The sequence below is a fragment of the Camelus bactrianus genome, chromosome 17 (genome assembly GCF_048773025.1).
Source record: "Camelus bactrianus isolate YW-2024 breed Bactrian camel chromosome 17, ASM4877302v1, whole genome shotgun sequence".
NCBI lineage: Eukaryota > Metazoa > Chordata > Mammalia > Artiodactyla > Camelidae > Camelus > Camelus bactrianus.
In genome coordinates, this window is record NC_133555.1 from 39,836,470 (window position 1) to 39,855,573 (window position 19,104).

General features: G+C 38.9%; 1 protein-coding gene across 3 annotated transcripts in view; it reads right to left on the bottom strand.

The window, feature by feature from the left end:
* CTNNB1 (catenin beta 1) overlaps window positions 1–19,104 on the bottom strand; it is a 41,391-nt gene that overhangs the window by 3,471 nt on the left and 18,816 nt on the right. For all 3 annotated transcript variants that reach the window (XM_074345165.1, XM_074345164.1, XM_074345163.1), the window contains exons 2-13: window positions 9,093–9,153; window positions 8,424–8,651; window positions 7,965–8,218; window positions 7,592–7,830; window positions 7,302–7,503; window positions 6,042–6,186; window positions 3,474–3,577; window positions 3,056–3,394; window positions 2,624–2,782; window positions 1,131–1,250; window positions 387–537; window positions 175–296 (exon numbers count right to left, since the gene is read on the bottom strand). In XM_074345165.1, coding sequence (XP_074201266.1) covers window positions 175–296; window positions 387–537; window positions 1,131–1,250; window positions 2,624–2,782; window positions 3,056–3,394; window positions 3,474–3,577; window positions 6,042–6,186; window positions 7,302–7,503; window positions 7,592–7,830; window positions 7,965–8,218; window positions 8,424–8,651; window positions 9,093–9,105 — 2,076 coding nt within the window. In that variant the 5' untranslated portion in view covers window positions 9,106–9,153. The remainder of the gene's footprint in view (window positions 1–174; window positions 297–386; window positions 538–1,130; window positions 1,251–2,623; window positions 2,783–3,055; window positions 3,395–3,473; window positions 3,578–6,041; window positions 6,187–7,301; window positions 7,504–7,591; window positions 7,831–7,964; window positions 8,219–8,423; window positions 8,652–9,092; window positions 9,154–19,104) is intronic.

The window sequence follows — 19,104 nt, forward strand, 5'->3', positions numbered from 1 at the left end:
GCTGTATTTTTCCCGCAGAGAGTCACTGAGATAGCGTGAAGAATGAAGGAATATTCAAGCCAAGGACACAGTCGATGCAAATGAATGCGTACTAAGTGTTTTTTTTTGAGAGGCAACCACGAACTGCCTTACCTACTCTAGCAAACAACTAAGAAACGTGCTCACGCTGCCTACCTCGTTCCAAGCCATGGGCTCCGTTCTGAAGAGAGAACTGGTCAATTCAACCGAAAGCCGTTTCTTATAATCCTGTGGCTTGTCCTCTGACATCCGGAACAAAACAGCAGCTGCGTACGTTGCTGGGAGAGGATGGAGAAAAGGTCCTTGAGGAAAAGCTGAGGCTTCACCGTCACCAGCAGCTAAAGGCTCTGGCTCCTTTCCTCACTTACCCACGCCCTCGTTCCGGGAGTGAAGTAGCTCCGTCAGCGGTGCAGTGGCTCCCTCGGCCTCGATGGCTTCTGCAGCCTCCTTGTCCTGAGCGAGCTCACACAGGACCCCTGCAGCTACTCTTTGGATATTCTCAATGGGCGAATACAGCAGCTACGAAGAGAGCACGCACGAAACCTAACTACATCTAAAGTTACAACATGTCAGGCCTCCCACGGTGGTGCCAACATTCCCAATGCAGAGTGTAAGTGGCACTTGTACTGCTTGTATTAAATCATACACTCTAAGTCTATGTTCTATGGTATTCGATGCTGTGGAGCACTTGTACCCACACAAACCCTTTCTTCAGCGTTTTATTCAAGCTGAAATTTGGAAAACCCAGAGGTGGCTGGGGCAGTCTGTGCCCTGGCAGCTTTTGTCCTTTCAAAACTAAGCAGCCCCAGAAGTGGTGACCGTCTCCTCCCCCTTCTTGAGGTTCTCCCCACCTCCTGCCTGTGAAAAACGAAGGGAATTTTCAGAAAAGTAAATGTATTCAATTAAAAAAAGGACATTAACACACTAAGATTCTATTTCTCACACTCTGACAGGGAGTGGGGGCAGTACTGCCATTTCATAAATGGTGATAGGAGATGAAAAATGTTGGTGCCCCTGTTTTGGTCCCTAATTTCCTGAAATTTTGCTTACCTTTGAAATCCTGAAATTTTATCAACATAAAAACTAGAATGCCTCCTTTAACACAAACATACCTGCACAAACAGTGGAATGGTATTTAGTCCTCTGATAACAATTCGGTTGTGAACATCCCGAGCTAGGATGTGAAGGGCTCCAGTACAACCTTCCACTATTTCTTCCATGCGGACCCCCTCCTACCGAGAGAGACAAGGTTAATAAATACGGTACTTTCCTCTCTAACGTTTATATATTTGAAAGGCTTTCTGTTCTGACCAGCAACTACTAGACCAGTTATTCACATTATAAACCCACAGTTCCCCAGAATTTGCAATTAGTTTAGGAATGAAGGGGGACTCCATGAAGCTGAATGTCACTTTCTGAAGGGGGGGCTCTGGGCAGCACCCCTCCCCAATGCACAGTATTGTGCACAGCGCAGGGTCCCAAAGATGCCTTCCTTACAGTCAGGGCACCATGCACCCTGGGTAAAAGGGATATATAATACAGAAAGATGGAAAAGGAACATGCAGACTACACCAGTGTTTTCTCTCAGATGCTCCATCACTGTACATCTGTGTGTATTTGGTGAAAACTTAGCAAAGTTTTATCACCAACTGCTAAAATTCTACTGAGCTGCCAGTAGAAAACCACTCACCTCCTCCAAGACTATTCAACTCACAGCCTGTATGGGAGAAGGAAGTTGCTTTTCAAAATTTAAGTACAATCTGCTTTCCCTGATTCTGAGTTTTTACACAAGGTTATAATTCTGCTACTTTTAGAAGCTTTTCTATTCAACTTAATTTTTATAAGGACACAAAAACTCCTTTCTTCCTAGAGAAGAAATTTAAAAAGGTGCCCTTTGCCGTCTATTAGGCCACCTCATGGAGACAGGCCAAAACCAAAAGTAATAAATGGAAAGAGCCAAAACGGCCTCATAAGCACATACGTATCACAACTAGCAATGAGTCTCAAGATCTGTTCTGGTAAAAGATCTTGGTAAAGTAACTTGATTAAATAAGAGAGACTCCTTGAAGGTCTGATTCTTAAAATGCATTCTGAGGAATCAGAAGTGTCTTTAGATACTTGTAACAAAGCTAGTTTGTTTTAAAACTGCAAATTTGACATCAAAGTTTTAGGCTTGTAATCTGTTGGTATTCTTAAAAGCCCATGAAAATAGCTGAACCACTCTTGGAAGGGATAGTAAAGGGTGTGTTACACATTTACAGATAGAACTCATGCTGGCTCTGAAATCAGACAGGCCTGGATTCAAACTAAGGCCCTGCTACTTCCTAAGGAGGTGAAACTGGATTAAACAAGACCACAGCAGTAAATCACACCCCACTCCCTCTGTAAGACTGATCAGTACCGGTCACAGGCAACATCACTAGGGGCCGTGTTACTCCTTATCTTGTCTGCAGCCACAGAGACATGCCAGTTTTTCCAGCCATTAGCAAGCAGCCCTTCAGGCAGGAAGGAGGACGGAGGGAGCCAATGACTGAAGCTGGTCAGGATCCTCTGGATTTACACATTCCTCTTAAATAGCCAGATGTCACTGCTGAGATTCACTTACCACAAACTGCTGCTGTGTTCCACCCATAGATGTACGACGCTGGGTATCCTGATGTGCACGCACCAGCAACTGGACTAGTCGTGGAATGGCACCCTGCTCACGCAAAGGTGCGTGATTTGCTGGGCAAAGGGCAAGATTGCGAATCAATCCAACGGTAGCCTGCAGATCAGGAGGAAGAGTGAAGAACTGGACACAACTCAAAATCATTTTCTTAGCCTAAAATTCCCACCGCACTAGATCTACCACTATCACTTGGAAGTAGAACCCACTACACAGACGCTTCAGACCCCACCCCCACCCTAGCCATACTTCTCGTTTACTGAAGAATACAATTCCCATTTAGCAATCCCTCAGGCCTAGACAGCCATCTGATAGTAGCTAGAGGCAGTTCATTTTCAATTCTGCAGTTTTCTATTTTGACTGACAGTTTACCTTGATCAGAGGCCAGTGGGATGGCGGGTGGAGGAGTTTCACCACGACTGGTAGTCCGTAGTGAAGGCGAACAGCATTCTGGGCCATCTCAGCTTCCTGGTGTCGGCTGGTCAGATGACGAAGAGCACAGATGGCAGGCTCAGTGATGTCCTCCCTGTCACCAGCACGAAGGACAGTACGCACAAGAGCCTCTATACCACCCACTTGGCACACCATCATCTTGTTCTTATAATTATTGCAAGTGAGATTAGAAAGAATTCCAGCTGCACAGGTGACCACGTTTATATCATCTGAGCCCAGAAGCTGAACAAGGGTCCCAAGAAGACCTTCCATCCCTTCCTATGGAGATGAAAACAGATGCTCAGTACACATTCAGCTTGACTCTTATCACTAACTCACCAGTTTCCTCAGAATTCACCTGTTTAGTTGCAGCATCTGAAAGATTCCTAAGAGTCCAAAGACAGTTCTGAACAAGACGCTGACTTGGATCCGTCAGGTGAAGTCCTAAAGCCTGCATTCCACCTAAAAGGATTAAAAAACAGCTAAGGCGATGGCTATCAGCTCACAGCTCCCACTAGCACCAGTGTCTTCTCTAGTCTCAGAGGGTGTCCCTCTTCATTGCCAAAGCTTATCCCTTCCACCTTTACTTCCTTTCATTTTCTAGAATGCTGCTCAATTTCCCTTTCTTTCTTGTTCACCTCCACTAGTGATAACTTCTGTCATTTCAAGAATATTTAATACAAGGCCCTATTGAGTTGAACCTATATCAGTGAGCAAAGGTCTAAAATTCCTACGTTTACAGAGCACATGGCATAGTTGGAGGCAGACAAACAAAAATGCCATCTGTAAACTAAAACCATATAATATACAGTGTTACAAAGAAAATAAGATGGGGGGGGCGCTACAATTTTTAACTAGGGAGATAAGGTCACCTCACTGTGAAGGTGACATCTAAGCAAAGACCTGAAGGAACTATATAAACTCACAAGGTGAGAACAATCCAAAAAGAAGGCACTGGAACACTTACTGCCAGGGACTGCACAAAAGGCACTGACTCCACAAGATGTGCCCCAAAGGCTGACAACCTTCCATCATTTAGGACCATAAGGAAGTACATTTACCCTGGCAGAGGAGTCTAAAAGCAAGTTCAGTTCCCCACGTACGGGCTTAATCTCATCTCTCCTACTGAAATCACTTCCAAATGCACTGCGGTACACTTCCCCTGTCTCCTTGTTGATCTTTTCAGGCCTGCTTTATTTCCTCAGATTAGATCTACCTGCTGTAATTCTCACTGCACCTTGTACTTTTCCTTCACAGCACGTATCACAACCATCGTCTAGCCTGCCTCCTGTACAAGACAAGATCACCCCCCATCTGGTTCCTTCCTCAGAGTAGCTCCAGCTGCTAACTGAGTGACCTGCCCAGTGCTTTCTAAATGGCTAAATTCCCCTCTACCTTCTCTCCCTTGCAGATTCCATCCCCTCCCTGCACACTAACTTGTAACTCTAAGAAAACGGATCTTAATCCCAGATGCCCCTCAGAATAGCCTGTACACTTAAAGACACACGTTCTGATTCAGCGCGTCCAGAGTAAAAGTCCCGTGACAGATGGCTTTAAGGCACTCCTACCTCTTCCCTGCAGACACCAAGAGGGCAACTCCCAAACCTCTACCCCGGCCCAGTCTTCCCCTGCATTCCAGTAGCATACACTTCCAGCTACCTACTGACCTTTTAGTCACTTTGAGTATGTCAGCTTCTTAAATAACATTTACCCTTTGCTGTGTATTTTTAGTATCACACAATTTCATTCCTAGAAGCCTATCAACACATCTCAGTGGCCTGGTCTGCTTGCCTTCGGTCATACAATGCTAGCATTAATATCCCAGACCTCACTGTGGTGCTATGCCACTGCTCAACAACCATCAACGGCATCTTATTAGCTGTAAGACCAAGACCAAATGCTTTAGCATAACCTTAAGGAACGCTTTAGACTCTGGATCCCACCTAGCATTCCAAATTGCCCTAAGCATTCTACACCTATGGTTCCAAAGCTAGGATAAAGCATGAACGCCTCACAGGGACCTGTGAAGTCCTGCACAATACAGCCCCACCTGGCTGCAGCTCCTCAGCCTCATCCTGACTGCTCATCCCATTACCCACTAGGTTTCCAGGTACACAGGCTTTCTCTTCACCTAGAACTCAACCATTCCCTTCCCGCCTTCAGTACACAGCCCGTGACGCTGCTTTTCTCTGTCCGGAAGGTACCTAATCCCTACTGCTCATGCAGATGATAGACAGATGCCTTCTCATTCTGCAGTTTTATTTAACATCCCCTTCTCTGGGATGGGTCTCCTCCCCATTAATTCTGTATCACTATTTGCTGTTCATTTCTTCGTAACATTCACTCCAATTTGTTACCACGCCATCTTTTTGCCTATTTTTGTCACCCTCACCAGATTGTAAGAATAAATACAGGGACCATACCTACTGTTACCCAATGTACACCATGTGCTTATTACAGTTCTTCAAACACAGGGGCTGAATATTTTCAGAATAAACAAATGAGCATCAGAATAACCTGGGGGACTTATTAAAATGAACAGTCCTAGGCCTCCAATCCTATACACATTTCCAGCTACCTACTGACCTTCTTGTCGCTTCAACACTCCGGGGATTCTGATAAAGTAAGTCTCAAATTCTGTATTTTTTGGCAAGCATTCCAGGCATTTCAGGAATAGCTGTTTGAAGCCAAGTATTAACTATCATCTTTAATGGGTAGTAACTCCGCCTAAAATAGGCCTGAACAGCACCAAAGCAGGTGTCAAGCCCAGTATACTTTGTCTGCATGTGACACTGGCTGCAAACAGGACCATCTACTTTCAGCCTGTTCAGGTTGGTTCTGGTTCTGTCACCCTGTTCGTAACAGAGGCAATCTAATCAGAACCGCACGACGCGTTGCAGAACTCAGAACAGGCAAATATACTTACCAGCCTCTACAATAGCCGGCTTGTTACTAGAGCAGACAGACAGCACCTTCAGTACCCTGCTTGTGGTCCACAGGAGTTTCTCGTAAGTGTAGGTCCTCATTATATTCACTAAAGCTTGAGGTCCACCACTAGCCAGAATGATCAGCTAGAAAGGTGTATTATTGTTAGTCACGGAATCTTGATCAAATGCCTGAGAAAAGCCATTATTACCAACCTCTTTTATTATTACCAGAATTTCAGCCAGCTTGCCAATGACTTAAATGTATTCCTGGTCCTCACTACCTAGACCCCCCATACTGGGGTCCTGTTTACCCTCCTCCTTCTACAACGGGATTTCCCTCCAATTCATGCTTCTAGTCTTCCCCAAAATACATCAAGTCTGGCCCAATTTTCTTCTCCCCACACTGACCGGTGGGGAGGGGGAGACCAGGTTAGTATGAAACAGTAATGCCCTGATACAGAAGTCACATCAAAGCTGATTTGTTGTGTGAAAATCTGAACCAGAATGGGCCTTAAAAATGCCTAATGATTTGACTCTTTACTTCTCCTAATCATATCCACCTCAAAAAGAGATACCATGAAATAATCTTGCCCTTTATTTCCCTGCATACCCCAACCTCCCAACTCTACCTTGATTTCCTAAAAACAAATCTCATAACTTCATGACTCTGCCAAAAATTATTTGTTTCCCATTGTTCTTTTAACAGGTTCTACTAAGTCCTGCAGGACCTGCCTAGTGCGTCCCTCAATAGACTCACTTAAAACCTTTCTTCTTCCTTACTGTTCGTATTTCCTGAATTTCCAAAACTCACCCTGCTCCTCCCTCAACAGGACTTTCAAAGGTGCCATTTCCTCTCCCTAACCTTCACCTAATCAATCCCTTCTCCTCGTTGAGAGCTGAACTCAACTATCACTTTCGTCAAGAAATCTCCTTGGACCCTCAAAACAGGGTCAGTTCACTTATGTGCTCTCAAGACCCTTTACTTCCTCGTAACAAATCAAATAGTAACTAGGTTACTATTTCAGTGTCTCTCTCCCACCCAAGAATGAAAGCTCTAAGAGAAGCCTGCTTGCTCTGTCCCTAACACCTAGCACAGTACATTATATACCGACAACTCAAATGTTTAAAGAAACAGACTTGCCCAACTTTTCTAGGATACAAACGGTGAGGCACACGATGAATGTGCAAAAATCCATAGAAGGACATGACACTGAGTCTCCAATGCTCCATGACAATCACATTCAGAACAATTCTTTTACCTTGCTTTCTTGATTGCCGTAAGCTAAAATCTGAAGGCAGTCTGTTGTAATAGCCAAGAATTTAACATTCGTTTTGTTGAGCAAGGCAACCATTTTCTGCAGCCCGCCAGCTAAACGCACTGCCATTTTAGCTCCTTCCTGATGCAGCAAAAGGTTGTGGAGAGTTGTAATGGCATAAAACAATACAGAATCCACTGGTGAACTGGGAAGAAGAAAAAAGTCTTATCAGAAATGCTGTGATTGCATTCTTCTCCTTCTGAGCTTTGAGTATTCTGACCATGTTTTCTTACCCAAGCATCTTCACCAGGGCAGGAATGCCCCCAGACTTAAAGATGGCCAGCAAGCCCTCACGGTGGTGGGAGAGATTGTGCAAGGTCCCAGCCGTACAGCGAGCCGTTTCCACATCATTTGTGTTCTGCATGGTGCGTACAATAGCAGACACCATCTGAGGAGAACGCATGATGGCATGTCTGGAAGCTTCCTTTTTAGAAAGCTGATGGACCATAACTGCAGCCTTATTCACCACCACCTATATTGCAGATGAATTAAGAGACATCATGAGTTTTCAGTTTTCAAATACTGACATTCTGTAGACATCCTGAGACTACTTGCTTGAGAATTTCCTTCAAAGCAGATTAAAAAGCTAGCCACGTCACTACTTACCTGGTCTTCATCATTTAGCAGTTTTGTCAATTCAGGGATTGCACGTGTGGCAAGTTCTGCATCATCTTGATAGTTAATCAGATTTACAACTGCATGCTTCAGCATCTGTGATGGCTCAGCCAGACGCTGGACGTTAGTGGGATGAGCGGCATCAAACTGCGTAGATGGGATCTGCATGCCCTCATCTAACGTCTCAGGGAACATAGCCGCCCGTACCCTCTGAGCTCGAGTCATTGCATACTGTCCGTCAATATCTGGAAAGGCAAATTCAACACTCACTGTCCACAGCTCAGCATTCACCCGAGTACTTGCTATCCTAAATGGTAGAGGTGACGTTGCAATCACTCCCTTTTCCTTACCCACCATTTTATTTAAGCCATTATCCACTAACTTTATAACAATAACTATTTAATTCTCAACACTGCATTCTGACTTTCAGTAAGGCAGTAATATTCTTACCAGCTACTTGTTCTTGAGTGAAGGACTGGGAAAATCCCTGCTCCCACTCATACAGGACTTGGGTGGTATCCACATCCTCTTCCTCAGGATTGCCTTTACCACTTAGAGAAGGAGCTGTGGTAGTGGCACCAGAATGGATTCCAGAGTCCAGGTAAGACTGCTGCTGCCAGTGACTAACAGCTGCTTTTCTGTCTGGCTCCATGGCCATGTCCAGCTCCATCAAATCAGCTATAAAAAGCAAACAGCATTAGTATTACTATGAGGGAAACGATATCTTAATCTGAAAATAAAAATGTTTGATATGACCCACTGAAATATTTTTAGAAATAAAGTCAATTTGAAAGACAGCCGAGAATAATAGAAATGATGGCCAGGTCAGCTCAGTGATGAAAACTCTACACTCTTAAGGGACCACCTAACAGTTACTCACTGAATCAGTGGAAGAATGGTACTGCATCCAGGCTTCAGAAGCAGTCATCCAGACTAGATTCCTGCTGGTGGCTTGTTTGCTATTTCACCAAGCCATTAGGAGAAGTGAGCAGAAAATGGAGCAAAGGGTAGCCTGACAAGTAAGCAGGGAGAGAGGAAAGCAGGGGAATCTGAGACAGACTGGGTTAATGGCAACGAAGCAGAGCCCCAATTCAGTAACAAAAGACTTATGATACAAACCTTGGGTAGCCATTGTCCACGCAGGATTTTCAAAACTGATGTATGGTATACTTCAGAGACCCTAAAAGAGTCAATCAGAAGTCATTAGGATTTTAAAATAGCTTGATTTTAATACTCATAAGTCACAAGGATACCTGTCAAATGTCCTGGACTACATCCACAAAAAGCCCCAAATCCTTTTACCATATGATATAGTGAAACACAGACCTCATGGTCTCCAGACACCTCAACCACAGCTCTATTGCTGCTGAACTTCTATGTGAAAACTTCTCTTTAACAAGCACCTCTTTTCAGTAGATATACAGGATGTCAAAAGGCGTAATTATTGAAGATGACAAAGAAAGCATAAACACTCAAGTAATGAAAGCCAGGAAGGAGAAACAACTATTCAAAATCAACTTCTTGAGTTCCAAAAGTCCTCTCCCTTTTTAAATTCTTTCATTGAAAAATTTATAGATCTTTGGACAACAGAGGTCCAATGGGATTTTAAAAACACCAAATTTTCATTAAAGGGGGGTCAACTGTTCTTGTTTTATTTTCTGATATAATGCAGTGCCATCTAAAATACCTTCATAAAGCAGACTGTGGTGACTGGATCAAAAGAGTAGGTTTCAGATTTTTTATTAGTAAGTAAAATTATTTTCAAATCAAAGTTTGTAATGGAAATTAAAAGCACCTTTTTTAGTTAAATTTTTTAAAGTTCAAATTTATAGCACTGATTTATTGCTATAATATAAATATTACTAACTGGAATGCTTTGATCCATATAAAAATCATTCACATATATATATAAATCTTAGCATCTAATTTATGTCTGCATTTTGGCTTTATTGTGTAATATTGAGGAAAACACTGAATCACGCAGGGAGCTATTTGCAAATGAGACCAACTTAAGGGCTTATGGTCTCTAGATATTACTAATAACAAAATTTCCTTTAGCATACGGATCAATGGAACAGAATAGAGAGCCCAAAAATAAACCCAAACTTTTGGTCAATTAATCTTTGACAAAGGTGGCAAAAGCATAAAATGGAGAAAAGACAGTCTCTTCAGCAAATGGTGTTGGGAAAACTGGATAGCAGCATGTAAGTCAATGAAGTCAGAACACTCCCTCAACACCATACACAAAAATAAATTCAAAATGGGTTAAAGACTTAAACATAAGATAAGACGCTATAAATCTCTTAGAAGAAAACACAGGCAAAGCATTATGACATAAAACTCAGCAATGTTCTCCTAGGGCAATCTACCCAAGCAATAGAAATAAACGCAAAAATAAACAAATGGGACCTAATTAAACGTATAAACTTTTGCACAGCAAAGGAAACCGTAGGCAAAACAAAAAGACAACCTATGGAATGGGAAAAAATTTTTGCATGAGACTGATGAGGGCTTAATTTCCAGAATATATAAACAGCTCATACAACTGATAACAAAAAACCAAACAACCCAATCCAAAAACGGGCACAAAACCTAACAAGCAATTCTCCAATGAAGACATACAAATGGCCAATAGGCACATAAAAAAATGCTCAATATCACTAATTATCAGAGAACTGCAAATCAAAACTACAATGAGGTATCACCTCACACCAGTCAGAATGGCCATCATTCAAAAGTCTACAAACGATAAATGCTGGAGAGGCTGTGGAGAAAAGGGAACTCTCCTACACTGTTAGTGGGAATGTAGTTTGATATAGCCATTATGGAAAACAGTATGGACATCCCTCAAAAGACTAAAAATAAACCTACCATATGATCCAGCAATCCCACACCTGGGCATATATCCAGAGGGAAACATAATTCAAAATGATGCATGCACCCCAATGTTCACAGCAGCACTATTTACAATAGCCAAGACATGGAAACAACTGAAATGTCCATCTATAGATGACTGGATAAAGAAGCTGTGGTATATATACACAATGGAATACTACTCAGCCATAAAAAAGAATAAAATGCCATTTGCAGCAACATGGATGGACCAAGAGAATGTCATTCTAAGTGAAGTAGGCCAGAAAGAGAAAGAAAAACACCGTATGAGATCACTTACATGTGGAATCTAAAAAACAAACGAACTTATTTACAAAACAGACTCACAAACATAGAAAATAAACTTATAGTTGGGGGGGAGGGAGTGGGAAGGGATAAAGTGGGAGTTCGAGATTTGCAGATACTAACTAATATATATAAAATAGATAAACAACAAGTTTATACTGTATAGCACAGGCAACTGTATTAAATATCTTGTAGTAACTTATGGCGAAAAATATGAAAATGAATGTATGCCTATTTATATATGACTGAAGCATTGTGCTGTACAACAGAAATTGACACACTGTAAACTGACTATATACTTCAATAAAATGTATTTTTTTAAAATTTCCTTTATTACAAAGTCTGCCCCTGAACAAGTTCATCTTGCACTACAAATTAAATATTAGGAGTAAATTACCAATGTGTAAAAATATGGACTAAGATATTTAAGTATGAACTGTGTTTTCTGTCAATGTACAAAAAGTTTATGTTTAATGCAGTTGGAAACTGTCCTCTAACTCTCCCGTCCTATTTTCTCATATAAAGGAAGCATGTGTTGATTATTCCTGGAACTGCTCTTCCAAAACTAGATTTTTACAATCACAAAAATCACTTGACACCTAAAGCTGACAAGAGATGTGGATACAATTGTTTTAGTGTCCACAGAAGAAACAATTAACAATTTACTTATAAGGCAAAATGAAGGACAGAAAATAATAAAGGTGATTCCTGTCAACAAGAAACTTGTATTTTAAAATCAAGTACTAAACAGGATTATGTGTTTAACGCTTTGATTCAATAGGACAGGAGTGGCGCATAGAAACCTGCATTTTTAATGAACATTCTAGGATGCAGAAACTGATCTGCAGATCACACTGAGAAATACCATAATGGAAGGAACCCAGGTTCTCCGTCCAGTGATACTGTGTTTTAGTTTGTATCTTTTGCCTATCTTTGTCACTGGCTATTTAACTACTTCTCTACCCCTCTAAAAAGCGGGTTCTCCACTCCAGCTCCCAATGTATTTCTGGGAAAGGGGACCTAAAACATGTTCTACACTAAGCACCTCCTCTGGCTAATGCCACAGAGCTCAGAAACCAACTAGTCACATCTACAGGGCATGCAGCTATTTAAGAAGTGCTTTGATACATCTGGCATCAAGGAAAAAAGTATTTATTGTGTTGTTTCCTTACTGTTGATACAAAGGCAAAACATATTAGCTGTGTTATTAACTAAAATGTGTTCATGTACCCTGCTGACCTAGTAACCTGACCATGATTTATAATGATTTTATGGGGAAAAAAAGTAAGTTCATGTTCCAAACTAACAACATCCATTTGTATGTTGTGACTTCTTAATACTATTATCTTTTTATAACACTTCCAAATTTATGCAATATGCATAAAAATTATTCTTGCTCTTCACAGCAACCTTCTGAGGTAAGAGAGGGAAAGTGTCAATCAGCAGGTAGAGAAGTAAAAAGCAGGAATGAAAATGGGGATCTACATAAGCAGCAGTATATACCAACAGTCTGCAAAGAAATCCAAACTTACGTAAACTCTGAGAATTATTTACTAAAGAAATTGAATATACTGTCCAGAGAACAAGAGTAGAATCCTGCCCCAAAGTAAAGCCTTCCTCATTCTTCCTCTGGGCAGAATTTTCAGTCCAAGGACTGGGTCCCCTCCACTACACCCTGCCAATCATTAAGGGCCTAATCAACTAAGGCTTATTTAACATTTCAGGAAACCAAGACTCTAGAGAAACAGAACTTAAAAATCAGGGTAAGGTGAGGAGGGAAACAGAATGTTTCACTTTATTATGCTCACAGAGACAGGAAAGAATAAAAATAAAAAGTTCAATAGATAACTGAAGTTGACAAAAACTACAGCATAAAGGAGAAAGACACAAAGAAGTACAAAAGAGAAGAAGCAAGAGATCAACCCAGGGGATCAAAGCTCCAACTCACAGGCACTTCAAAACGAATTCTGAGAAACAAAAATGGGGAAAAGCCCACTAAGTACTAATCAAGATAAGGGTGTATGGTGCTTAAAAATTAACTACTAAATATTCCCAGATTCAACTGATCACAAACTATAGACTACATTAGAATGCTTTGTGTCTTGCCAGCTTTATCACCACCAAGTGGTGTTCTGACAAAGAGGGTGCTTGGGGATCACCAACTTAGTCAGTCTAATAATTAGGTAGTGGACACGTGCATCCTTTTCGTTTTTCTTTTTTGCTTTTTAAACATTTACTCTTTTCCAATTATATACTGTGGAAAGAATACCTCAAAATTCATCTTACTATTTCTGACTTAAACTCTACAAGGTTTAGAAAAATTTATATCTATTACATATAATGATTCCTACCTAAGAAGAAAGTTCATCCTGAACCATACCCTATTCAGAGTATTACTATGAGTAATTTTTTCTTCAGCTTTTTGAACAAGAATACTTTAGCATGCTCAGTTTTTTTTATTATGAAAATTTTGAAACATGCAGAGAAGCAGACACAACTTTATAATGAACACACACATCACTTACACGTAACAACTGTTAATATCGTGCCATATTGGTGCCTTCCTACCGAATGATTTTAAAGTAAATTACACACATTAGTACATTATGTGGCTACAGAAAGTAAGGATATTTTCCTACATACCACAACATTATTATAAAAGATTAGCCTTACCAGTTAATTTCAAAATGACTGTTGGAGGCTCTACTTAACCTTCTGTACTTTAAGTGGCCTTTGGTCAAAATCTATATGAGAAATCTTAATACAGATTTCACCCGTCAACACAAAATTATCTTTACCTTGGATTTCAAAAGCTTGAGTATTACTATCTAGAAGTAATTTTGCTATATAAAGATAAAACATATCTATTATAAAATCAGTTTTATACTGGCAGTTCATGCTAACAATTCACTTTTCCAACAATCTATACTGGAGGAACCAAAACCAATTATTTATTCTATTTTAAAGTAAAGTGCAACTCAATTTCAGGAGCATGATAAACTTTTGATATAGTCTCAGGGATTTAAAGGAGTTCTTAGTAAAATCTGTTTTGTAAGTCTAAAAGCACATATATATGCATTTTTATTCATTGTCACTAATACTTTGCCATTTAAAAATTTATACAGTCTCCTCAAATCTTTGTTTTAGCAGTTTTCATCTAACACTAACACTTTAAAGTCACAACTTACTTTAGTTTCCTTTCTGCTTTTACTCCTCAGCGCTGTGTGTGTGTGTGTGTGTGTGTGTGTGTGTGTGTGTGTGTGTGTGCCTGTGCCCCCTCTAGGATGAGTCTTCCGGAACTGAGCAATAAAAAACAAACATCTAATGACTTCTGTTCTTTGAAACACCTCCATTAATGGCCTTGGTATTATCTTTAAATAAACAGGTACAAAAATGGCTATTAGAAACATGAACTGTCTGTGGCTAGGAAAAATTAGGATGTTCCTAATCATTTTCCTTCCTTCATTTACTGTCTGCTGTACCCAATCCATAAAATAATATATGCTTAGTTTAAAACAGTATTTTTTCTTTGGTGTTCCCACAAGTAATGACATTTTGGTATATCTGGTATTATATTATCCTCTGTGCTGTAGTCTATGTCTATATAATTTAATCATACGTCCCATTCTTGAAGTTTGTCCTTCCTAGTTTGCTACTCGAACAATACTGAAAGAACATCTTTGCATATAAATAATTCTCTTAATTTTTTCCACCTCCTTTCCACCTGAGGATTGCCTCAACTACTGGGTTATAGGGTAAGAACTTTTAAGTTTTAAAGCCTTTGATACATAACTCCAAAATACTGATGGAGCATAAACTGATACAATTTTTAAAGAAGGCATTGTTCTAGTGGCCAGTTTACCAACGGCCTACTAGCATCAACTGTTACCTCAGACAACCTTCAATAGCCATGCCCACCTATACGTATATACCACCACCCCACCCTATAAATTTTTCTAAATTCTGAGATTAAATGCTTGAACTTTTTCCCCTAAATGCAGTGATTTTCACATTTTTATGCAGTATATGTTATGCATAAGAAGTCCCTTGAATAATCATTGATAGAGTGCATTTAAACAACTATGTCTGAGAATATGATTTTACTACTTAAAATAATTCAATTATGGTAATTCTCCTTACATATAGGAGAATTTACTACTGTTAGTCTCACCAGTGAGTAAAGCTGGTACACAGAACCTTTGGTCAGTAACACAACCCTAAAATACTAGTCCTGATGACCCTTCTGGGAAAAAAAGAATGGAATATATTAAGACACATTTTCACTTTATCCACTCTAAGAACAAAGTAATACAAAAAATATAAACCTGTTTTTCTCCAGCCTATACTAATAAGCAACCAGAAAGACTGATTTTTTAATTTTTATTTCCTGGCTTTTAAAAAATTAAAACTATAGCTGATTTGTAAGATTGTTTTAATTTCAGGTATACAGCTTCAGATTCTTTTCCATTATAGGTTATTACAAGATAGTGAATATAGCTCCCTGTGCTATACAGTAAATCCTTGTTGTTTATCTGTTTTATATAAAGTGGTGTGTATCTGTTCAGCCCATACTTCTAATTTATCTCTCCCCCTCTGGTAACCATTAAGTTTGTTTTCCATGTCTGTGAGTCTGTTTCTGTTTTATAAATAAATGGATTTGTATTACTCTTTTGGACTCCACATATAAGTGGTAACATATATCTGTCTTCTTCTATCTTAGTGTGATAATCTCTAGGTCCAACCACATTGCTGCAAACGGCAATATTTCATTCTTTCTCATGGCTAAGTAATATTCCATTGAGCACACACACACATACAGACCCCCCACATCTTTATCCATTCATTCATTGATGGACAGTTAGCTTGCTTCCATGTCTTCACTGTTATGAATAGTGCTGTTATGAATACTAGTGTGCATGTAGAGTGGTATTTTAAAATACAGCTATTTCAAGATCTACAGTAATCAAAACAGCATGATATTGGCATAAAAACAGACATACGGATCAATGGAACACAATAGAAACCAGAAATAAATCCACAGACCTATGCCTATGGTCAATCCACCTTCAACAAAGCAGGTAAGAACATACAATGGAGAAAAGACAGTCTCTTCAGCAAGCGGTGTTGGGAGAACTGGATGGCACCATGTTAATCAATGAGGTTAGAATACTCTCTCACTCCATATATAAAATTAAACTCAAAATGGCTTAAAGATTTAAATATAAGACAAGACACGATAAACCTCCTAGAAGGAAACATAGGCAAAACATTCTCTGACATAAATCTTAGCAATGTTCTAGGGCAGTCTACCCAGGCAATAGAAATAAAAGCAAAAATAAACCAAGTGGGACCTTACTAAACTTACAAACTTTTGCACAGCAAAGGAAACCAAAAGCAAAACAAAACGACAACCTGTGGAACAGAAGAAAATATCTGCAAATGATGAGACTGACAAAGGCTTAATTTCCAGCATATATAAGCAGCTCATACAACTTAATAAGAAAAAAACAAACAACCCAATCCAAAAATGGGCAGAAAACCTAAAAAACAAGCAATTCTCCAGTGAAGACCTACAAGTGGCCAATAAGCACATGAAAAAATGCTCAACATCACTAATTATTAGAGAAATGCAAATCAAAACTACAATGAGGTATCACCTCACACCAGTCAGAATGGCCATCATTCAAAAGTCCATGAACAATAAATGCTGGAAAGGGTGTGGAGAAAAGGGAACCCTCCTACACTGCTGGTAGGAATGTAGTTTGGTGCAGCCACTATGGAGGACAGTATGACGATTCCTCAAAAAACTAAAAATAGACATACCATATGATCCAGCAATCCCACTCCTGGGCATATATCCAGAGGGAACTCTAATTCGAAAAGATACCTGCACCCCAAAGTTCACAGCAGCACTATGTACAATAGCCAAGACATGGAAGCAACCTAAATGTCCACTGACAGATGAATGGATAAAGAAGTTGTGCTATATTTATACAGTTGAATACTACATAGCCATAAAAAAGAATAAAATAATGCCATTTTGCAGAAACATGGATGGGCCTAGAAATTGTCATTCTAAGCGAAGCAAGCCAGAAAGAGAAAGAAAAATACCATATGATATCACTCATATGTGGAATCTAAAAAGAACAAACAAAAAAACAAATAAGGACACTATGAACTCATCTACAAAAGAAAAAGAGACTTGCAGACATAGTAAACAATCTTATGGTTACGGGGGAAAGGGGTGGGACTTTGAGATTTGCAAATGTTAGTCGCTATATATAAAAACAGATTTTTAAAAAAGCTTCTTCTGTATAGCACAGGGAACTATATTTAGTATCTTGTAATAATCTTTACTAAAAAGAAATATGAAAACAAATACGTGTATATGCATGACTGAGACACTGGGCTGTACACCAGAAGTTAACACGTTGTAATTGACTGCATTTCAATAAAATAAATAAATAAATAAAATACAGCTATTTCAAACTACATACAGAAAAGCCTTTATCTACATGGGCATATTTTTCCAAATATAATTTTACACAAGTTAAAAAAAAACTCAACACTTCATATTGTTTATGTAGTAAAAGTACAAAGAATACACAACAGCTTCTTAATACTTAGAGGCAAAAGGAACAGGATGGCTTCAGTGCTTCAGCAGTTGTGTGTGTGTGTTTAATCAAACATAGCAAAATTACTTCACTCTATACACTTTGCATAACAAAAATAACTGAATAAAAATAAGAGAATAGCTATATATCAGCATTTCAGATCAAATAATTTAAACTCCAAATATGATTTTAAAATAAGCATACCTTTGTACTTTAATCTTTTAAAGTTCATTAAAGTGGAGTTACCCCAAAAAGATACGAGTATTTTATGGACGCTTTTGTTAGATCAGCTAAACATTACAAACTCAAGTCTCAAATATGAGAATAAAATAAGTATTTCCATTTCTTAAAGATGTAGCAGTCATAAAAGCTGAACAGGTTACAAGTCTATTTTAAAAGGCTAGAGACTCTACCTACATTGGAAGATCTGTTTGAAACTGAAAATTCTGTTTTTCAAAGTTCACAAAATGATTATTAGCTAAATACATTTAAACTGAGGACACTCTTTGTTAACACTCTAGACACTTTTACACTCATTTTAGGTGGATTTTACAGTCTGATAAATCCACGCAGAAAATAGTTCAACTGAATTTTTAATAACTAAATTATATACAAACTACTTTCCTATATACAAATAGGATAGTCAGAAAAACATAATCACAAAAAGAGTTCATTTATAACTGCAACAGTAAAAACAAGGTACATACAAAATTAAATGGAGATGTGTCTTGTTCTTGACTAGAATTTTTTTGTATTGTATAAAGATGCCAGTTTTCTCTAACTTAGTTTAAAAATTCAATATATTCGCAACAAAATGCTCAGATTTCTTTTGAAGTGAAAATGATTCTTAAATTCATTTCGAAGTGTGAGGATAAAAAAAAAAGATTAAAATAATGAGAAGGGACCAATTCCATCAGATACTAAAATGCAGAATAAACAGCCACAAAAATTAAACAGCTGTATTATTGGGGGTAGGAATGGTTAAGAGACTACAGTAATCAGAAAATATCCAGACATAATGTGGCAATTTAGTAAATGTAAAAGGTGACATTTTCAACTGGTGGGAGAAAGATGGATTATTTGATTAATAATATTTGGAGATAGGGGCTTGTCCTTGTTAAAAATACCTTTTTTTCATCCTTATCTTACTATATTAAAAGTAAACCTACATCTGCCAAATATTTACAGGCTGAAAAAACCAATGAGACAAAATATGGTATATAAAAGCAAGGGTGGTATATATGGAAATAAAAACCATGGTAAGAAGCCCAACATAGCATGACTTAAACTCTGAAAACAAAAAGGAAAGATAGGATAATTTATGTGTGTGTCAAATTTAA